General features: G+C 43.5%; 1 protein-coding gene across 2 annotated transcripts in view; it reads right to left on the bottom strand.

Annotated features, from left to right (window-relative positions):
- Positions 1 to 1,102: 1,102 nt before the first annotated feature.
- Positions 1,103 to 18,584, bottom strand: part of LOC142803497 (venom metalloproteinase BumaMPs1-like) — a 234,723-nt gene continuing 217,241 nt past the window's right edge. For both annotated transcript variants that reach the window (XM_075888615.1, XM_075888617.1), the window contains exons 8-10: positions 5,302 to 5,442; positions 1,880 to 2,003; positions 1,103 to 1,263 (exon numbers count right to left, since the gene is read on the bottom strand). In XM_075888615.1, coding sequence (XP_075744730.1) covers positions 1,880 to 2,003; positions 5,302 to 5,442 — 265 coding nt within the window. In that variant the 3' untranslated portion in view covers positions 1,103 to 1,263. The remainder of the gene's footprint in view (positions 1,264 to 1,879; positions 2,004 to 5,301; positions 5,443 to 18,584) is intronic.

Below are 18,584 nucleotides of genomic sequence, written 5' to 3'. Positions count from 1 at the left end.
ATTTTTTTTGAAAAATCGGCTACCCCGTACACCAAATGTCTCTTTGACGGGGAAAGTACAAGAATCTTGGAAGAATGCCAACATCCTATTAATCCATAAAAAAATTGGACGTCAACGACTTGAAGTATTACAGGCTGCTCAGCACACTCTCCGCTGCCTACAAGCTATGGAAATCATAGGTAATAAAACAAAGAAGACATCGGAGTGCAATTAGCCAAAAGACCAAGCAGGCATTCGTACAGGCTACTTAACAGTGAACCATATTCGCACTACGAATCTTGTCAGAGCGAACGGCGTGCAATACAACCAATCCATAGATTATAGCTGCATGGATAGCGGAAAGGCATTTGATATGGACGAGATATAAGCACTGGTCAAAGCACAGTGAAATCAGAGAATTTACGAAGGCTGCATGAGCATACTGAACAATGTCTACTGTGGATTACCAGACACAATAGTCCTCCACAAAGAAAGCGTCAGAATCTCCACAAACAAGTGTGTAAGGCTCAGAGAAACGATATCTCGAATGTTATTTACAGCGTGTTTACAGCTTCCAGACCCTAGATATGGATGGGTTACAGATAACATTTATTGGCGACTACCTCTGTAACCCGTGATTCGCTGATGATATTGCAGAGATGAGTAACTCAGTGGGCGAATTACATCTTTTGATTACTAAACTGGATGCAGAAAGCACAAGAATCAGTCTGAAAAGTAATATGCATAAAACAAAATAAGTCTGGGAAAGCTTGCCATAGGGTCAAAAAACTAAATGTTGTGAAGGAACGTTTCCACTCAGGACAGGTACTAACCATGGAGGCGATACATGAGAGCGGAATAAATACACGAATAAAAATGGGATGAAACGCATTCATAAAACATTTTGAAACACTGACTGTTAGTCTAGCCCTAAAGAAGAAGATATATAAAAGGTTTATGTTACTAGTATTTACCCATGGAGCCGAAAGATGCCTGTTCAACTTATATCGGGGACGACGCTGCGTGCTAGGGAAAGAAAAATGCTTGGTGTAACACGCGCTGCGATTGGCGCAGCCATCGTTAAAAATTGCTATGTGCCAAAATAAATGAAGTGGCTCTTAAGTCTTGATGTATGTCTCTTTATTTCTAAAATGCGTGCAAATATACTCCCCATACAGTTCCAAGAAGTACAAAGAAAACAGCTCCGCAGGTCTTTCCGGTTCACAAATGGTTAGAAGGTCTCGAAGTATTTTTCTGTAATGCACCCCTGGAAAAACTGGTGCTCTGCAAGTAAGACAAGGTGTCCATTTCAAATAGTGAAAAAAGTGATTTATTATACTAAGCATGGCAATTTATTCTAGCTGGGTTGATGATGAAATTGACTTCCAAAGTTAATAGCCAGTTTTGCATGCAACACTGTTTCAGTGTGATATTTTTGTGATGCTTAGCACAGATGTCACCTTCCAAACAATCACTCTTAAGTGACATTCCTTATTTCTGTCTAGTACCAAACTTAGATTGATAAGCGCTAAAATAAGTATTCCTGGCTGATTGCTCATAATTATTTCTGCTGGAGTTTTATTACTTACAGGTGCTACACGTAGTTATAAAAACAACCGCACCTATAGGAAAGTGTAATCTGCATTTTAATTAAGCATATATGATACTTCAAGTGTCAAGATTTGCAAAACACAGGAAAAGACGTAGAGGAATTTTACTACCAAGTACATCATGAACTAATTATTCGGTAAACTCGAGAACAACCTTACGGGACTTGCGCGTGGTTTTGGTCATCAAAAAATTGAGACAAACTTAAAATGAATATACTGTGGCCTAAAGCTGCCACTCTCAAAATTTTAATTATGATGTCAATGCCGCATCATTATTTTCTGAGACCTACCTATTCCTCGGGTGATTCATCATCGTCATATTTTGGTGTGTCATCATATGAGAGGTGTTTAAATGGGTAGACGCCGATAGCACTGTCCGATGCAGCTTCCCTCAAGCATTCTGCAGCCTCTGAGCTGTGATCAAGGAAGAAACACACACTCATTATTAAATAAAATATTTGTGATAAATATACTACGCAATGTTATATTCGAACTAATTTCAGAGCAGAAAGAAGAAAATCTCCCGCAACGCTGCCTACATGCTCACGCATTTGTACTTTACCCCTGCATTGCAAAATCTTCGTCCATGCTCGAATTCACCGAAGCCAAAGTTCTGCTTGAATTTCTAATCGGCAGCTTACTCTCAGGCTAACTATTCAAATGAAGCAGTGTTGCTTCAGAACATTGGGGCTGTTGAGCCAAGCGTACAGAGGATCAAATCCCGCCACAACCACCAGGATTTGATCCCGCGACCGAGCAGCCGAGTACCTTAGACACTAGACCACCGCGACGGGGCAAGATGGAAACAAAATGTCAAGGTTGAAAAAACAAGCATGTCTGCAGGACCTTCAGCTAAACGAGAAAAGCAAAATTTGTGATGATGCACGATTCTGTGCCATGGCTGTTTCAGCAAGTTGAATCTAACTTTATGAATGAATGTCAGAGTAGTAAAAGAGAAATATTGTATTAGAGTTGCCACGTGAGAAAACTATACAGGGTATACGAGCGCGAGTCAGAAATTGTCTACACTTTTAATTTGGTTGGACGTGAAGCCACTTTCGGGAAAAGCAACACTTTAAATTGAAGGACAAAGCACCACCTTAAACTTTCTAACTTGGTTAGACCTTTTGACCTCTTTCCAGCGATGGCAACCAATCGGAGCAGACAGATTGAGCCAGCGCATTTTACACCTATAACACATATTTTGTGTTGTGCGTACATTAACACTACTGATAGTCATCATGCACAGAATATTGTTGTCACATGTGCTCATTTTTTTTGTGTTTCAATATGCTAGTCCATCGCACCTGTAGATAGTGCCTTGTGCAAGTCACGTCAGAATGTCTGATATTATTCGAGGTTATTTTGATATCGCTTCATAGCTTTCAGCGCGCAAACGTAAACCGCGCTGTGGATTCTAGAACAAACGTGGTCACCAGTGATAATGCTCGATAGTGGAATGCCACATGTATAAATGTCGACAGGTTGATATGTGGTGTTTAACGTCCCAAAACCACCGTATTATTATGAGAGACGCCGTAGTAGAGGGCTCCGAAAATTTTGACCACCTGGGGTTCTTTAACGTGCACCCAAGTCTGGGCACACGGGCCTACAACATTTCCGTCTTCGTCGGGAATGCAGCCACCGCAGCCGGGATTAGATTCCTCAATCTGCGGGTCAGCAGCAAGTACCTTAGCCACTAGACCACCGCGGCGGAGCCGCCGACATGGCTTGCCTTGAATTAGTTAGCAGATGGTCGAAGCTCTGATCGCCGTTATCATTGCCACTATTTGCTGACATTGGCGGCGGTCTGTCTCTTTCCTCTACTCATTTTCATATACCTAGCGTTGCCCCAGTTACGAAATGTGATGCAAAGTAAGGCATCAAATTGCCCAGATGCTAGTTATTCTGCGGTGCCAGTGTGGGTCACTGTAAGTTGCATTTCCATTTTGCGGCCACAAGGAGGACAAATTGCTCCATTTTAGAGCCACTGACTCTGGCTTCAGCAACTCATGACACGGGACAATATAGTACAAAGACTACATGGTTAGTGAAAAGTGAAAAGGACTTCGATGAACTTTGACAAAAAACAGGACTACTCTTTAGCTAAGGTGGTTTATAGCTGCTCACTAGGTTTGCCCACTAACCCCTTCTAATCACTACCTCCGCGGAGTGTGTAGCCTACATCGCCTTCTGTCCAGCGTTTACCGACTGTCTAGCAGATCATGCACTCATCACCACCTCCTCCTTACGCATAAGCACGGCATTTTTCTGCCCTCCAATCATGGTGTGAATAGGTTAGGCTATCACACTGCGCCCGGTGCCGCTTCCAGATTGTGTTCGCCCTCTGAACTGTTTCCATTTGATGCTACAGATGGCGCTCATGAAGGGTAGGTGAAAGTGCTCACTTGGGAGCGACTGCGATCGGTGTGTAGAAAGTTATTGCTGCGAAGTCTCGCTTCTTTATAACGCTCGATATACACATGTATGTGGTTGTCACTAAATTAATACGCCATGACTCCTCTTTAACACAACTGATATAGTGTTTTGTCACACAGATGCTCCCACAGCAGCAAACGTTGGCCTGGAGAGCGGTCGCATTTGGCGCGACAGCTTTAAAGAGCTCGTTTTGCTGAAATTCTGGTATCGGAGGTGTCACGGTTGGCATCTTTGGTTCAGAACAAAAAAACAGCGTTTTCCGTGACACAAGATTTGAGGTGATAGCAATACTGATAGCTGCTCGAAAGCAAAGGCACGCTAGCTATTCAGAGGGCGATAGCATGCGTGCCTGTTTCTGTGCGTGTCTGTGAGTGCTTGTGTGCCTACGTGTGTGAGTGCGCGTGCCTGTATAACTGTGTGCGCGGGCGTTGATGTCCCGTTATGGTCGCTAAAAATGAACGAAAAAAAAAACTTCGCCAAAAAACTTTCAGTAATGTATCACAAAACTTACACGCATTCAATTAAGAACTTCGATCGACATGATACCCTTGCCAGTATTCCTGTTAGCGTCACGCAGATGACTCCATTTCGGCTTCAGGCAGTGTAAGCAGCATTTTACGGTGGAAAGAACTTCATTGGGTCCGGAAAGTCAACCCAGAGTTAAGCCGGACCACACCTATGTCGGGAATGTCGGGCCAATCTCATTAGCTGTCCTTTGTACCATTTATTAACCCATGCAGACTTCTATCTGATGAAGTGCTTATCAGATAGTGAAAGCGAGCACACTACCGAAAGCAGTATATTTCATGCAGCTGGTTCCTTACGCCGCTGACGCGGGACGCCAACAATCTTATGCCGCGTTCGGCCCTGAAATGCTTTTTCAAGTAACCATGAAATGAATTCGCTGGAAAAGCTTATTACCTCACGAATTCTACGCCGAAAAAATTTTAAGAATGCATCTGGTGCGAGTTGAGTTACGAAGATTTGTAGCATGCTGAAATTGCATTTCCTATTTACCCGTCTCGACGAAAGCGCTAGAAGCTAAAGAGGAAGGAATGACACATCGGCTCAGAAAATGAAAGGATAAAGCTTTCGCTTTCAAGTCGTAATATTTAAAAGCATGATACCCCGTTAGTTTGTAGTAGTGGTTAATACGTATGTTACTGCCTTGTAACGCCGGTGCTTTACAAATATTTTATGAGGGGCTCCCAATAAGCGTTCAACAAACACAGGTGCTTTCACTGTGCTATAGATAGGCTTTGAGATTACTCACTTTACATATTTCGAGACTGCAGTAAGACTGCAAGTTGAGAACTCCTCATGGTGCTTTCCATGGGAATTCGGACTCATGATGTAGCCATCCGCAGCAGAACAGTTTACTGAGCTGCCTTCACCATCATGATTTGCGCCGAACCTGCGAAATTGGATAAGTTGCAATAAATTGCACTGCATAATTTTTTCAACAGAGTGACACTCAAGTTGTCGCGAGGTAAAGTTTTGTTTTTAAGTAGAAAAAATGAAAATGATAGTGGATGCAGCAGTGGTTGTTTTGTGAATAGATGATCCAGCACTTCATAGTGAATTTTCTTGGGACATGTGTCTATTAATTGCAGTTGTGCTTGGCAGCACATCTTGAGAAAACGTAACTATCAGATCGACAGCTTCAAGCCGTTTGTGTTTTTTGCATGTGCAACGTTAATTCATCACAGTTTCTTTAAAGAGGCCCTGCAACACTGTTTCAAGTAGCCTTAGAAAAAATGAAGTAAAAGAGCTTATGGCATCACGGATTGACGTCCGCAAGGATTTTTAGTAGCCGTTCAGTACGAGCGAAGTTACAAGGACAAGCCGCACGTTGCAGTTTTTTATTCTGCGCTGTCGTCTCGACGAAGATGTTGGAAGCAAAGCAAGAAAGGATGGCGTGTTGGAAAAAATACAAGTTAAATGTAACTGGTAGCAAAACTTCTATAGATGCACATACGTTCAGGAAATGGTGGCTCCGCATTGGGCTTAGTGCCATTTTTATGAGAAGAGAACACCTCAGGCGGAACAAAAATGAAAGCAGGTGTGACGCAATAATGGATAAATACGTGACTTCATTTGTTGGCACTTGCGTGAAATTTGATCTCTGAGTAGTTTTCGTAGGCCACGCTTTTCGTAGACCATCGCTAAAGATTCGCGCCTACGAGATCGCCGGCGAGTCCTCTCCCACTGAACTTCGAGTCAATTCCAGCTAAACTAATACCAACTATTGTCTAGATGGTGAAGCTTTAGTGTATTACCTTTCAATTTGCTTCTACTGAACTAGGAAACCTATTCTGGGAACTTATATTCAGCGTTCGTGACACCTTCAAGACATGAGTTAAAGCAAGTCACAGTGCACTTTTTATATTTGCAACTTTGCCTATTTGGTTCCCAAACACGCAAGTTCTTTAGCGCGCCAAATGCTTGTCTTAAGTTGCAACATGAAGAAATTTTGCCAATAAAAAACCGAAGTTGTTATACAGGGCCCCGCATTTATCACGCAGTGAGAAAGAAGGAAAGCAAACGAGAATGATTGCCCGTGCCACCACGCGAAGTAATATTAAAATTAAATAAATATGAAGTACGCATGAAACGCGTAAATAATTAAGTTGCCGATTTGTTCAAATCAACACTTTAGTTAGGCCTAGGGACGCTTGGAATGCGAAGCTATTTAGGAAATTACGCTTGCTTATCTTTATTACTCGGTCATAGAAGCTAACTGAAAGCAAGCGAAGCCATTTTAAGCTGTAGTTTGCTGCGATAAATCTGAATCTTTCAGCTACTACGCTAAAATCATTTCGAAGCGGGCGTCCGAAAGCGCCACCATGTTTACGTGCACAGCACTAACACGGTAACGTTAAACATAAAAAATGGCGCACGTACGGTAAGCGATACGGGTTGCTTGTGTATATCTGCGCGTGCGCGCTTAGATCCAGCTATCGCGCTAAGCCCGGTATACTATAATTGTATATTTTCTTGGACTTCTTCGTCGACGAAGTGACCCACAGATAAATGTGTAAACGCTTGCAAGCGTAATATGTTACCTGAACCGGCGCCCTTTTGACGCAAGAGCAGAATCTAGATGTTAGGCATGTAAAATTCACCACGAACGCTTTATATTTTAACAGAAGACGATGGTAGCAATAAATTCACAGCCTCCGGTACGAGCGCTCACTTGGACAAAACGAGTGCCGTCACGGCGGCAGTGAGCAGGCCTTAAAATATTTTTCCATGTGGTATTGCCTGCATACTCGCTAAGATGGAAAAAGATTTCTATGGGAACAGCAAAGAGGCAAAGCGATTTCTTCAAGTAAGATTATTTGAGGGTGCCGCTTGCTTTCGCCAGTGCGAGCGCAGTCACCTGTTATTTTTCATATTTCGCAGGATTTCTTTATCCACAGCCATAAAATGAGCCCACAAATATTACGCTGTTGAAAGTAGCACAGATGGGTGTCACTTCAACTGGTGCACATCTGCCTCGTTGATATTTTGATGATCAGACGAGTACTTTTCAAGTTACATATATAATCAAACTAATTATATCTGCACTACTTATAATTCTACTTCGTGATATATATATATATATATATATATATATATATATGTTTATATATCTATATATATATATATATATATATATATATATATATATATATATATATATATATATATATATATATATATATATATATATATATATATATATATATATATATATATATATATATATATATAAGGCTTATATGCAGAAGAATAACTTCGGTTGCCGCAAGGTTATAAATATGAAAGTAGATGCGCTTTCAGATAACAACTGTTTATTGTGCCGACGTTTCGACGGGAACCCCGTCCTCTTCAAGGCATAATACTATTTACACATGTTCCGTGTCTTCTTATAGCCTGTCGAGACAGGAGGGAAGGGATCAAAAGAAAAGTAAAAAAGGGAAAAAAGAAAGAAAAGAGAGAGAGAGAAAAAAAGAAGAAGAAGAAACAGCGAAACAGCCGGACAAACATTAAATAAAATATAGAAAATCTAGGAGAAGAAGCAAGACCGACACGGCGTAATTAGAAAGGGGCAGCATCTCAACAGAGTAGGGCAGAGGTAGATGAGCAATGTCATCATTGTCAACAATACCTCCCCCGCACCCACTCTTCCCCAAATGGGCAGTGAGCCACCGTTCTTGTATTTCACCATTCCGTGTAGTCCGCTGGCGGCTCGTTCCTCTTTGAGAGAGAGAGAGAGATAAAGATGCAAGGAAAGGCAGGGAGGTTAACCAGACGCACATCCGGTTTGCTACCCTGCACTGGGGAAGGGATGAAGGGGAGAAAGAGGTTACTCTTTGAAGTTTAGGGACAAGTTAATGGGGAGGGCTTAAGTGCTTCGAGTGCGTGCTGGTGGCGTCGGGAGGAATGAAAAAGCCGGTGATTGAGGCACCGCCATCGATATTCATTATATGCAATGGCTCCTTGTCAGTGAATGAAGAGAATGTGCGTTAAAATTAGAGAAAGAAAAAAAAGAAGAACAGGGGGGGGGGAGACTGTACGACATCCGGGACAGTCACCACACAGTTGCGGCTCACTGGGAAGACATGCGCGCATGTATGAAAAAGTTAACGAAACCACCTAGCTGTCAGCTCCTTGTCAGTGAAGGAACAGAATGTGCGTTAAAACTTAAAGAAGAAGAAAAAAAAACAAAAGAAAAAGGGAGGGGGGGAAACCGCACGACATCCGGGACCACTTATCTGTGCGTTCCGGCTGTGCTTGATGAGGCAAATCATTTCTATGTTGTCAGATGCATAGGCCAAAAGCTTTGTTAGCGGGTAATATTATTGTCGTAATGAAACCGGACTGATTAGAGAGAAACGTTTGCGTCTTTTAGCGGTCGTAACGCTGACAGAGTGCCTGGGTGTTCAGTTATTCCGCATTTTATCCTGTTAAATTTGAAGATAAAATAAGATTCCCGTTGTTCCCGTTTTCTGATTGTTCGAAATTCGTTTTCTAGTAGTTTAACCCTGATGTCATCAAAGCTGTGGTCTTTTAATGTGCAGTGTTTTGAAAGTGGAAGGCCTGGCAGAGATCGTACATGTGCCCGATGGTTGTTGAATCTAATTCGAAACGGAATGTCTGTCTGGCCCACGTATTGCTTGTTACATACCCCACATTCCAGGAGGTATATGACGTTGTCTGAGTCACAGTCTAGTGCACCTCTTATCCTGTGCTTAAAATCCGAGTGCGTGCTTTTCGCCACTGTCGTTGTCTGCATGTGTTTGCATACCTTGCATCTGCTTTTTCCGCAAGGGTGACACCCAATTTGAGGTTTCACAACTATCTTTGAATTTATAAATGATCCATTATATTTTTCGGCCGTCTGTATACAACACAAGGAGGAGAAGTGAAAATTTTGGATAGTCGCATGCTCTGTTCCAATATGTTAAAGTGTTTTCTTAGGACCTTGTTTATGTTCGGTGGGTTGCTCGTGAAAGTGAATAGCAAGTTTTTGTTGCGGTGTTGGTCGGCGTTTTTCTGGTGGTTGAGAAGAATCTGGCGGTCCAGATTTACAGCTTTTTTGAAGGCGTCATCGATGATAGCTGGTGGGTATTCTTGATTAAGGAGTACTTCGCGCATATGTGTGCTGTTTTTGTGGAAGTCCTCGGTGCGGGAGCAGATTTGTCGGAATCTGTGTGCTTGGGAATAGGGAATGCTGGTCTTGCAATGTCGCGGGTGGCAGCTTTTGAAGTGCAGGTATTGTTGCCTGTCCGTAGGTTTTCTGTATACGTTAGTTACCAACGCACCATCGTCAACTCGAATGAGTACACCAGGAAAGTTTATTTCAGTGTAAGAGTAGGAGTGTGTAAAATAAATGCTGGGGTGTACCTGGTTGAATTCCTGTATGAATTTGAGGAGATCGTTTTCCGAATGTGTCCAAATTATGAATATATCATCTAGGTACCGTTTATAGAGTAATGGTTTGATATTACAAGATGAAAGAAAATTGGACTCTATGTGGTGCATGAATATGTTAGCGTAGTTTGGTGCCATTCTTGTACCCATTGACGTGCCGCTGATTTGAAGATAGTACTAGTTGTTAAATTCAAAGCTGTTCAAATCGAGTACAAGTCTTGTGAAGATTTCAATTACTTTTTTGCTTGGATAAGCGACAGGGTTGTGTGTGCCATACGATTCAACAAGCACCCTTACACCATCGTCATGTGGGATATTTGTGTAGAGGGAGCTAACATCCAATGTTACGAGAAATGCACCATCTGGATGTTTCACGTCTGCTATTTCCCGAAGGAAGTGGTTTGTGTCACGCAAGAAGGACTCATGTGTGGGTGGTATGTCTTTGATTAAAGAATCAATATAACTGGAAATGGGTTCTGTTAACGTTTCCGTGCCTGATATAATGGGTCTGCGAGGGTTATACTCTTTATGAATCTTCGGCAGCATGTCAAAACGACCAGGCGCCGAATGTACCGTAATAAGTGCCTTTTTAAGCTTTGAATCAATGGCGCCTTCACGTGTGAGGTCCTCTAGGGTTGTTACAATGATCTTTTTGTGCTCCGTGGTAGGGTCGAATTCGAGGTGTTTGTAGAATTGTTTGTTATTTAGTTGTCGCTTGCCTTCCTCAATGTAGTTCGATCTATTCAGAATAACAATCGCGCCTTCTTTGTCTGCCGGTTTAATGAAGAGATCTTCGCAGTTGCTCAACGTGAGTAGTTCCTCTTTTTCTCTTTTTGATATGTTATTCATGCTTGGTTTATGCACCTTGTACGCATGTATAATATCTTTTTGAACCGCGTCTATATAGAGATCCAGGTGTCGATCTCTGTTGGCGTCTGGGGTCCATTGCCGTCCGATTACCCCACGAAAAAGTGCGTTATCTTTTGCGGGTTTATCAAAGAAATATTCCTCCAATGGTAAATTTCGTGCGAAGTTGTCTAGGTCGTTTAGGAGCGTGAATTCATCATACCTTCCGTTGCCAGGGCAGCATGTAAGTCCGCGTGATAGTATACTCAATTCTTCTTTGCTAAGTTCTTTGTCGGAAAGGTTAATAACGTTTGGCTCTTTGGGGTGTGGTGGCAAATTTTTTTGAACGTGAGATGGTTTGGTATTTTTTCTGTAAGCAGAAGTGGGTATAGCTTGTGACACGTTGTCCCGCGCAAATTTCTTCCTCTTAAGTTTTTCAATTTCCTCCGTTTTTTTGTGCTCAAATACGTCGAGTTCTTTAGCTTCCCACTCCGAAAGAGAAAAGTTATTTCTTAAATACCGCTCCTCGTCTGTCAGTGCGTTTAGAGTCTTTCTACAGTGTTAGATGGTGACCTTAGTTAGCTCCTGTGTGGCGTGATCGAGAATTTCGTTCCACCGTTTCATTTCCCCTTCGGCAAAGTTATGCATCGATGGTGTTAGCGACAAGCGCAGCCCCTTCGGAGCCGTTCCCTCCAGTACATATCTCTTTTCTCTCTCTCTTTTCTTTCTTTTTTTTTCCTTTTTTTCCTTTTCTTTTGACCCCTTCTCTCCTGTCTCGACAGTCTATAAGAAGACACGGAACATGTGTAAATAGTATTACGCTCTGAAAAAGACGGGGTTCCCGTCGAAACGTCGGCACAATAAACAGTTGTTATGTGAAAGCGCATCTACATTCATATATATATATATATATATATATATATATATATATATATATATATATATATATATATATATATATATATATATATATATATGTGTGTGTGTGTGTGTGTGTGTGTTTGTGTGTGTGTGTGTGTGTTCATTATATTGTACTCGTTTAGCACCACGTGTATGGAAGACAATCTTAAGTTTGCGCAAAGTCGCGTCGTTCGCAGCCGACAAAGCACCGGTTTCTAGGACGGGCTGCGGCTTGCTTGGTTTTCCCATTGCCCGCACGTAAAACGTGTTACTTTGGTCTTTTGTCTCGCATTTCACACAGCAAAGGCACTGCTGCTTAGTCCTCCTGATCCTGAAAGGGAGGCATGCACTACTGCTACGTTGTCAGGTGCTACAAAAGTTCCACCGCGACGAAAACCTGAAAACTGCTCGTGAAGTTCTATCATTTCCAATGGTAGCAGTGCGAGGAGCAAAGGCGTCAACAGTAGATTACGGTAGTTCGCCGATACGCTGTGGTCTCTTGACTTTGAAAACATTTTGTCGTGTGAATTATTACCAACTATTATTGAACTAGGAGGAACGCAATGACTGGACTCAATATAAAAAGAAAGTGTGTTTGTAAGCCGCGAAACAAGTAGACAACCGCTTTAATATTTGAAATTGGGCACTGGCTTTCCAAGACAATGATTTTTAATGCGACAGCGGCGGCGCTTGCAAGCCCTGCAAGTGTTTTATTCAGCTGATGTCTGTAGACTTCTCGATCCCACTCAGTGTAAACAGCATATATGCTGCGTGTTCATGCTGTGCGTTAATACGTGCAGCTCTTGGAAGCAACACCTACCGGTAAGTCAGCAGGCTGAGGTGTTGCGGTGCTAGGATCACAATCATGAGTTCGATCCCCGCATACGCCAGCTGCATTTATATGGAACCGAAATGTAGCATCACCGTGACTTAGGTGGAATAACGGCAGAAAGGGCGTGCTGGTTTCGCCTATTTAAAGCGAGCGCTGGTATGACGTTCAATGTAAACAGAAGTGGCACTCGGTGCCCCGCTGCGATGGTCTAGTGGCTAAGGTACTCGGCTGCTGACCTGCAGGTCCCGGGATCGAGTCCCGGCTCCGGTGGCTGCATTTACGATGGAAGCGGAAGTGTTTTAGGCCCATGTGCTCAGATTTGGGAGCACGTTAAAGAACCCAAGGTGGTCTGAATTTCTGGAGCCCTCCACTACGGCGTCTCTCATTATCATATGGTGGTTTTGGGACGTTAAACCCCACATATCAATCAAATCAGAAGCAGCGCTGAGTGTGTGTGCGCTTTATACCCGTTGTCGTCATCACGCCTTACACTTCAAATAAAATTAGGCGCACGTTACAAAAGCTCAGGTGGCCGGAATCAATCTATAGTTTCACATCATGGCGTGCGTCCTAAATATAATATGGTTTTGGCTCGAAAAATATTTTATTCGTGCATGCCCCAAAGCCGCGCCTTATATACAGCTGCCGCTATAAAAATGAGTTGAAAAATAAAGAACCAAAGACAAAAAAAATTTAAATGGCTTTACGAAATTAGAGAGGTTGTCAGGAGCATATCTCGGCGTAACAAAGAACATTTTCGAACCTAGAGGGTATTGTATAACGCAGACCAAGCGAGCTGTCGAAATAACCAAAGAAATATTCGAATCAGTGAACACGCTACGTGATAATGCGCACAATATTTTTGTGCGCATTGTTATGCTTTCAAGGGAGCTATAAAAATAAGCCAAGGTGGCATCGAACGTACGGTACGATGTTGTTAAAATCCAAGGAACACATCCACAGACGTGAAACTGTAATGAAACTTAACGCTGCGCATTGCAAATATCTCAGCGATAAAAATAGACAGACGTAAAATTGCGCGCTTCAATGTAACCTCCTAATAAATTTAAAGCCGCACGACCAACTTGCCGTCCATGCAATCGAAATCGGAACCCTATATAGAAATCTACGCGAAAGCGTGGTGGTGGTTTGCCGACAGCTCCGAGAAGACACGACTGGCACAGAAAATGCCCGTCACTTCAATATTAACGTCATATAAAAGTGGCTGTTCACCATCGACACGCAAATAGCACTTCCTCAAAGACATCGTGTTTGACGCCTTAATTGCTTGGACGCGCAAAGGTTGCCGATGAATCGCTCTCAGTTCTGATGAGATTTATAACATAAAACATTTTTGAAATCTTCTTGAACCTTCGGAGCAAGTCATAGGTGAAGCTGCACGTGCAGGGCTACCAGACGACAGCGCGTGCAGAGCACGTGAACATGCTGAGAGAGCGCAGGCGTAAGGCGGGAGCGGGTTAACGAAGGACCAATTTTCGCTAGAAATGCGGTGAAGCTAGTCCGGCGCAGCACTCCCTGGCCGAGATTGCGGGGCCTATAAGCACGAAAGGTGTGGGGACACAACATACGCTGTGTTTTGCAATATGCTCTCATAAAACTGTTTTATATACAGAAGCAGGCATGCTAACTGTTGCGCGATAGACAAATTGGTGATCTGCTCAATGATAACACGATTGGTAGTAGGTACTGCGTCTTCAATATGAAAACCGGTTTCCGATGGAGGCGGAAATGTTCTAGGCCCATGTGCTCAGATTTGCGTGCACGTTAAAGAACCCCAGGTGGTCAAAATTTCCGGAGCCCTGCAGTACGGCGTCTCTCATAATCATATGGTGGTTTTGGGACGTTAAACTCCACATATCAATCAATCAATATTAAAACCGGGCCGCAGGAATACTGATGAATGAAATTCCGCTGAGCAGCGCATTTTGAGCTGTTGCCCCTGTTTCTTATCCGAAAGGCATGAGTTGCTAGGCCTTCGTTTGTTAATGATGCATCTTAGGACAGAACCTTCTTTGCGTAGCTTCCGAGGAAAACACTCTGCGTGAAATGTTATCTGCATCGTCCCGCTGTTCACTGTAACGTTGCAAGGGACACTGCAGCAGTCATTGCTGTTGTTTTCGCGGTCATGGCTTTAGGCTTATCGGGTAGGGGTCGCCATCCTGGTAGTAATTCTTGTCTGCGGCTAAGTTCCTTGTTTGAATCCTTGGGTAAATCATTGTCTGCGGCTACTCGTGTAGCGCGCGGAATCTTATCGCAGTAGCCTGAAACAGTCGAGAATTATTACAAACATTGCGGTGGATCCTGCGCTGAGCGGTGTTTAGAGTTTGCCTCGGTTAATGCCGATAAAATGAATATAAAAAAATAAAATCGCGTGGCATTTCAACGGCCATAGCGATAATGCATCAGCAGTTAGTTAATGAGCAAGTTTAGTAAAGCAAACAATAGCATCTTCGGGAATTGTGCCACGGAGCAGTCTAGAATTTTCCCCAAAACCATAAAAGGGGCGCAACGAAAGCTGGGATTTCACAGCGTCGCATCGCCAATTTTTTCAGAGCACCTTGGAGCAAAAAAAAAAAAAAGTGCCCCGACAGGGTGCGCCTTGGTTACCGAAGACGGTTCAGTTCGGGCTGTTACGGTGGATGGACGTGTTTTTTGAGCGCTCCGGATCGACTGCGCAGATAACTGTTTTTCCATGTTTTGAGCTTGTCTTTATAATTATAAGGCAGCAGTTGAAATCTTCGTAGCACATATTTTATGGTACGGCTTTTTCGGGGGCCATTTACCAGGTATTTATTAGTGCGGGTGTGTGTGTTTGAATTTTTTGTTGTTTTTTTTTTCTTTTGCCAACCCGTGGGGGAGGTGCGCGTACATTGAACACGCAAATTTTTGTAGTACAGCTTAGAATTTCTTTTTTTTCGTAGTGAAGGGCTCGAGTTTAGTAATTATCGAGTATAGGGACAATTGGTTTCAGAAAGACATGGTTAAAAAGACTGTAAAGTGTTATGGATGTGGAGTGGGTATGAAAGTGGACCCAAGCGTAGAAGCGGATGGAGAAGAGGCTGACGCGAAGTGTAGGCAATGTGAGGTCGAGGAAAAAATGGAGAAAATAATGGTTGCCCCGAGTGAACTGCTGATGAGAATCGCCGAGCTCGAGACTGCGTTGGCGACAGAGCAAGAGAAAACGAGGGCAATGGGAGAAAGACTGAAGTCCGCCGAGGAAGCACTAGCGAAGCTGAACAAAGAAACGGCCCACGGAGAGAACAGTAGGGAACCGGCAACCAGAACGGTGGAGAAGGAAGAGCAAGCAAGTTTGGAAAAAACAGGTTCAGCCGGTTCAATTGTCGCAAGGCCCAGCTTCATCGAGGTAGTGGTGGGGCTGGGAGGGGACAAAGCAGCCGGCGTCACAGGTGCAAGTAGCCCCCAGGGGCAGGACGCTCCAGCTGAAAAGTCACAGCATGTGATAATCGCCGGGACTCGAATTTGAATCGATGCACAGAAGCCATCAAAGAGAGGGTAAGAGGTGACAAGAGGGTTGCAGTAGGGGCGTTCCCAGGACGCAAGCTTGAAGCAGTCATGAGGCAAGCGAGCGCAAAACTGAAAACTACAGCTGATAGACGAAACCTCGTGATAATTTCAGGCGGTTTAAACGATGTCTTAAATGAAGATACAGCAGTACTAGCAACCACACTGGCGATAGGCGTCGATGACACGCGCGCCACTTCTCCTAAGATACAGGTAATGATATGCACGATACCGGAGGTACCGGTGCGTGATAGCAACCTGCAAAGAGCGGTTATCAACGCAAACCAAGAGATATGGCAGCTGAGTCGAGAGAAAGGCTTTGAAGTGGGGAAATAAACAGAGAGGTGCATAGGTGGGGTGGTTTTTAACGAGACAGAATTCACTTCGATGGGCGGCTAGGTCATGAGGTGGGTTGGTGACTTGCAGGACGCGCAGTAGCTTTTTTGGAAGGAAAGCGAGCCCTTCGGGGTGCAGGATAGCTAGTAACGAGGAAAAAAACCAGAGAGACTCTTCGACAGCTGGTATGGACAGATACGATTCCAAAGTGGCACCAATATCTAAGATAGGTAGAGTCCGGGGCAAAAATAGACGTAGCCACGAGCGCCGAGCCAATTCAGACATAGGGTATATTAACATGCAGGGTGGTAGGAACAGGCTGAAGTGGGAAGAGATAGAAGAACAGCTAAGGGAAGAGAGGCCGATGGTATACGGTTTTGTAGAAACACATCTCACGGACATGGATGGAACAACCTCCTAAGAATCCAGACTACGCGTGGGAATATTGTAATAGAACAGAATAGCAGCAGAAAGGGGGGTGGTATTGGGGCATTCATTCATAAAAGTACAGACTGGCAAAGGGTCAAGCAGGAGTGCAAGGAACATTTATGACTAAAAGGAAAAGTGGCAGGTCAAATGACACTCCTTGGTTTCGTGTACTTGTGGACGGGATCAAAGGCCAGAGAGGAAAACCAGACAATGGTAGAGTGTATATCAAAGGACATTCAGGAGTTAGGAAGAGAGTGCGAGATAATTATACTAGGAGACATGAATGCGCACATAGAAGATATAGATGGGTATACCGACCCGACCGGCAAAATGATCATGGATATGTGTGAAAGGCTTGATTTATGCATTTGCAACAGTACCGAGAAGTGTGACGGGCAAATAGCATGGGAGGTAGGAAGGCTGCAGTCGACGATAGATAATGAACTGATGTCACATAGGATGTATGATAAGCTCAGGGGAATGCACATAGATGAAGGTGGCTCCAGAGGTCTGGGTAGTGATCACAAACGTATTAAGCTAAGTTTTGGAAGAGCAGTGAAAGTGGGAAGAAGACAAGATGAGCAACTACAGGAAAATTTTTATCCAGAAAGGCAAATTGAAATAGTCACTAAACAAATTGAGAAAGTAATCACGGAGGATAATAAGACAGTGTGGACATACACGAATCTAATTAGACTCTTTAAGCTAGAGCTTGCTAAGACGCGTGACAAGTCACCCCGGAAAAGAAGACACAAACCGAAAAGTTGGTGGGATGAGGAAGTTAAGAGAGCCATAGCAAAACGTCAGGAAGCCTCTAGAGAGCACAGACATGCTAAGCAGCAGGGTGAACCGACAGATGATGTTGAAAGTAAATGGGAAACCTTTCTAAGCTGTAGAAGGGATGCATCCCTTCTGATCAATGAAAAGATTAGAAGAAAGGGAGCTCAGTGGCTGGCAGAAGTACATAAGAAAGAAAGAAATGCAGCTGCGAACTTTTGGAACCATCTAAACTCCCTAAGAATTGAGACGAGCCTAGAGCAGAGTTTTATAACTGCAGCCCAAGGTGCTAGGCTAGAAGGGGACAAAGCTATTGAATATATAAAAACAAGGGTGACAGAAAAATTTCAACAAAGCAGTAGTTTATGCACCACAATAGACAAGGACGATTGAAGTGGTGCAATGGCTCCATTTTCACAACGAAAGTGGGAAAAGGCTGAGAAAAGGGTTCCTAGTAGTACATCATCAGGCCCAGATGCCATTCCAATTATGCTGATTAAGACATTAGGTCCGAAGTCTAAGCAGGCTTTGAGAGAGGCAGTGAGGAAAATAATGATCGATGGTGACGTTCCCGACGAATGGAAACTTAGCAGGATGAGCATGATCTATAATTGAAAGGGGGACATAGCTTACATGAACAACTACCGTCTTATCACAGTGACATCAGTGGTCTAGAGGCTGGCGATGCAGATTATAAAGCAAAGACTGCAGGCATGAATAGAGGATGAGGGATGGCTGGGGGAACTGCAGAATGGGTTTCGGAAACGCAGGTGGTTAGAAGACAATCTGGTCTCACTGACGCAGTGCATCGAAATAGCAGAAAAGGAACACAGGCCCCTGTGGCTAGCATTTTTCGATATCAGGAGAGCGTACGATAGCGTGGTACAAGAGAAATTATAGGGAATACTGGACACGCTAGGCGTGGAAGATGGACTCACTAATCTTTTAAAGGATATTTATAAAGGTAAGAAGGT

The sequence above is a fragment of the Rhipicephalus microplus genome, chromosome 3, assembly GCF_043290135.1.
Source record: "Rhipicephalus microplus isolate Deutch F79 chromosome 3, USDA_Rmic, whole genome shotgun sequence".
Classification (NCBI taxonomy): Eukaryota; Metazoa; Arthropoda; class Arachnida; order Ixodida; family Ixodidae; genus Rhipicephalus; species Rhipicephalus microplus.
Note: the sequence above shows the minus strand (reverse complement) of the source record. Positions and strands in the feature narration are given on the sequence as shown.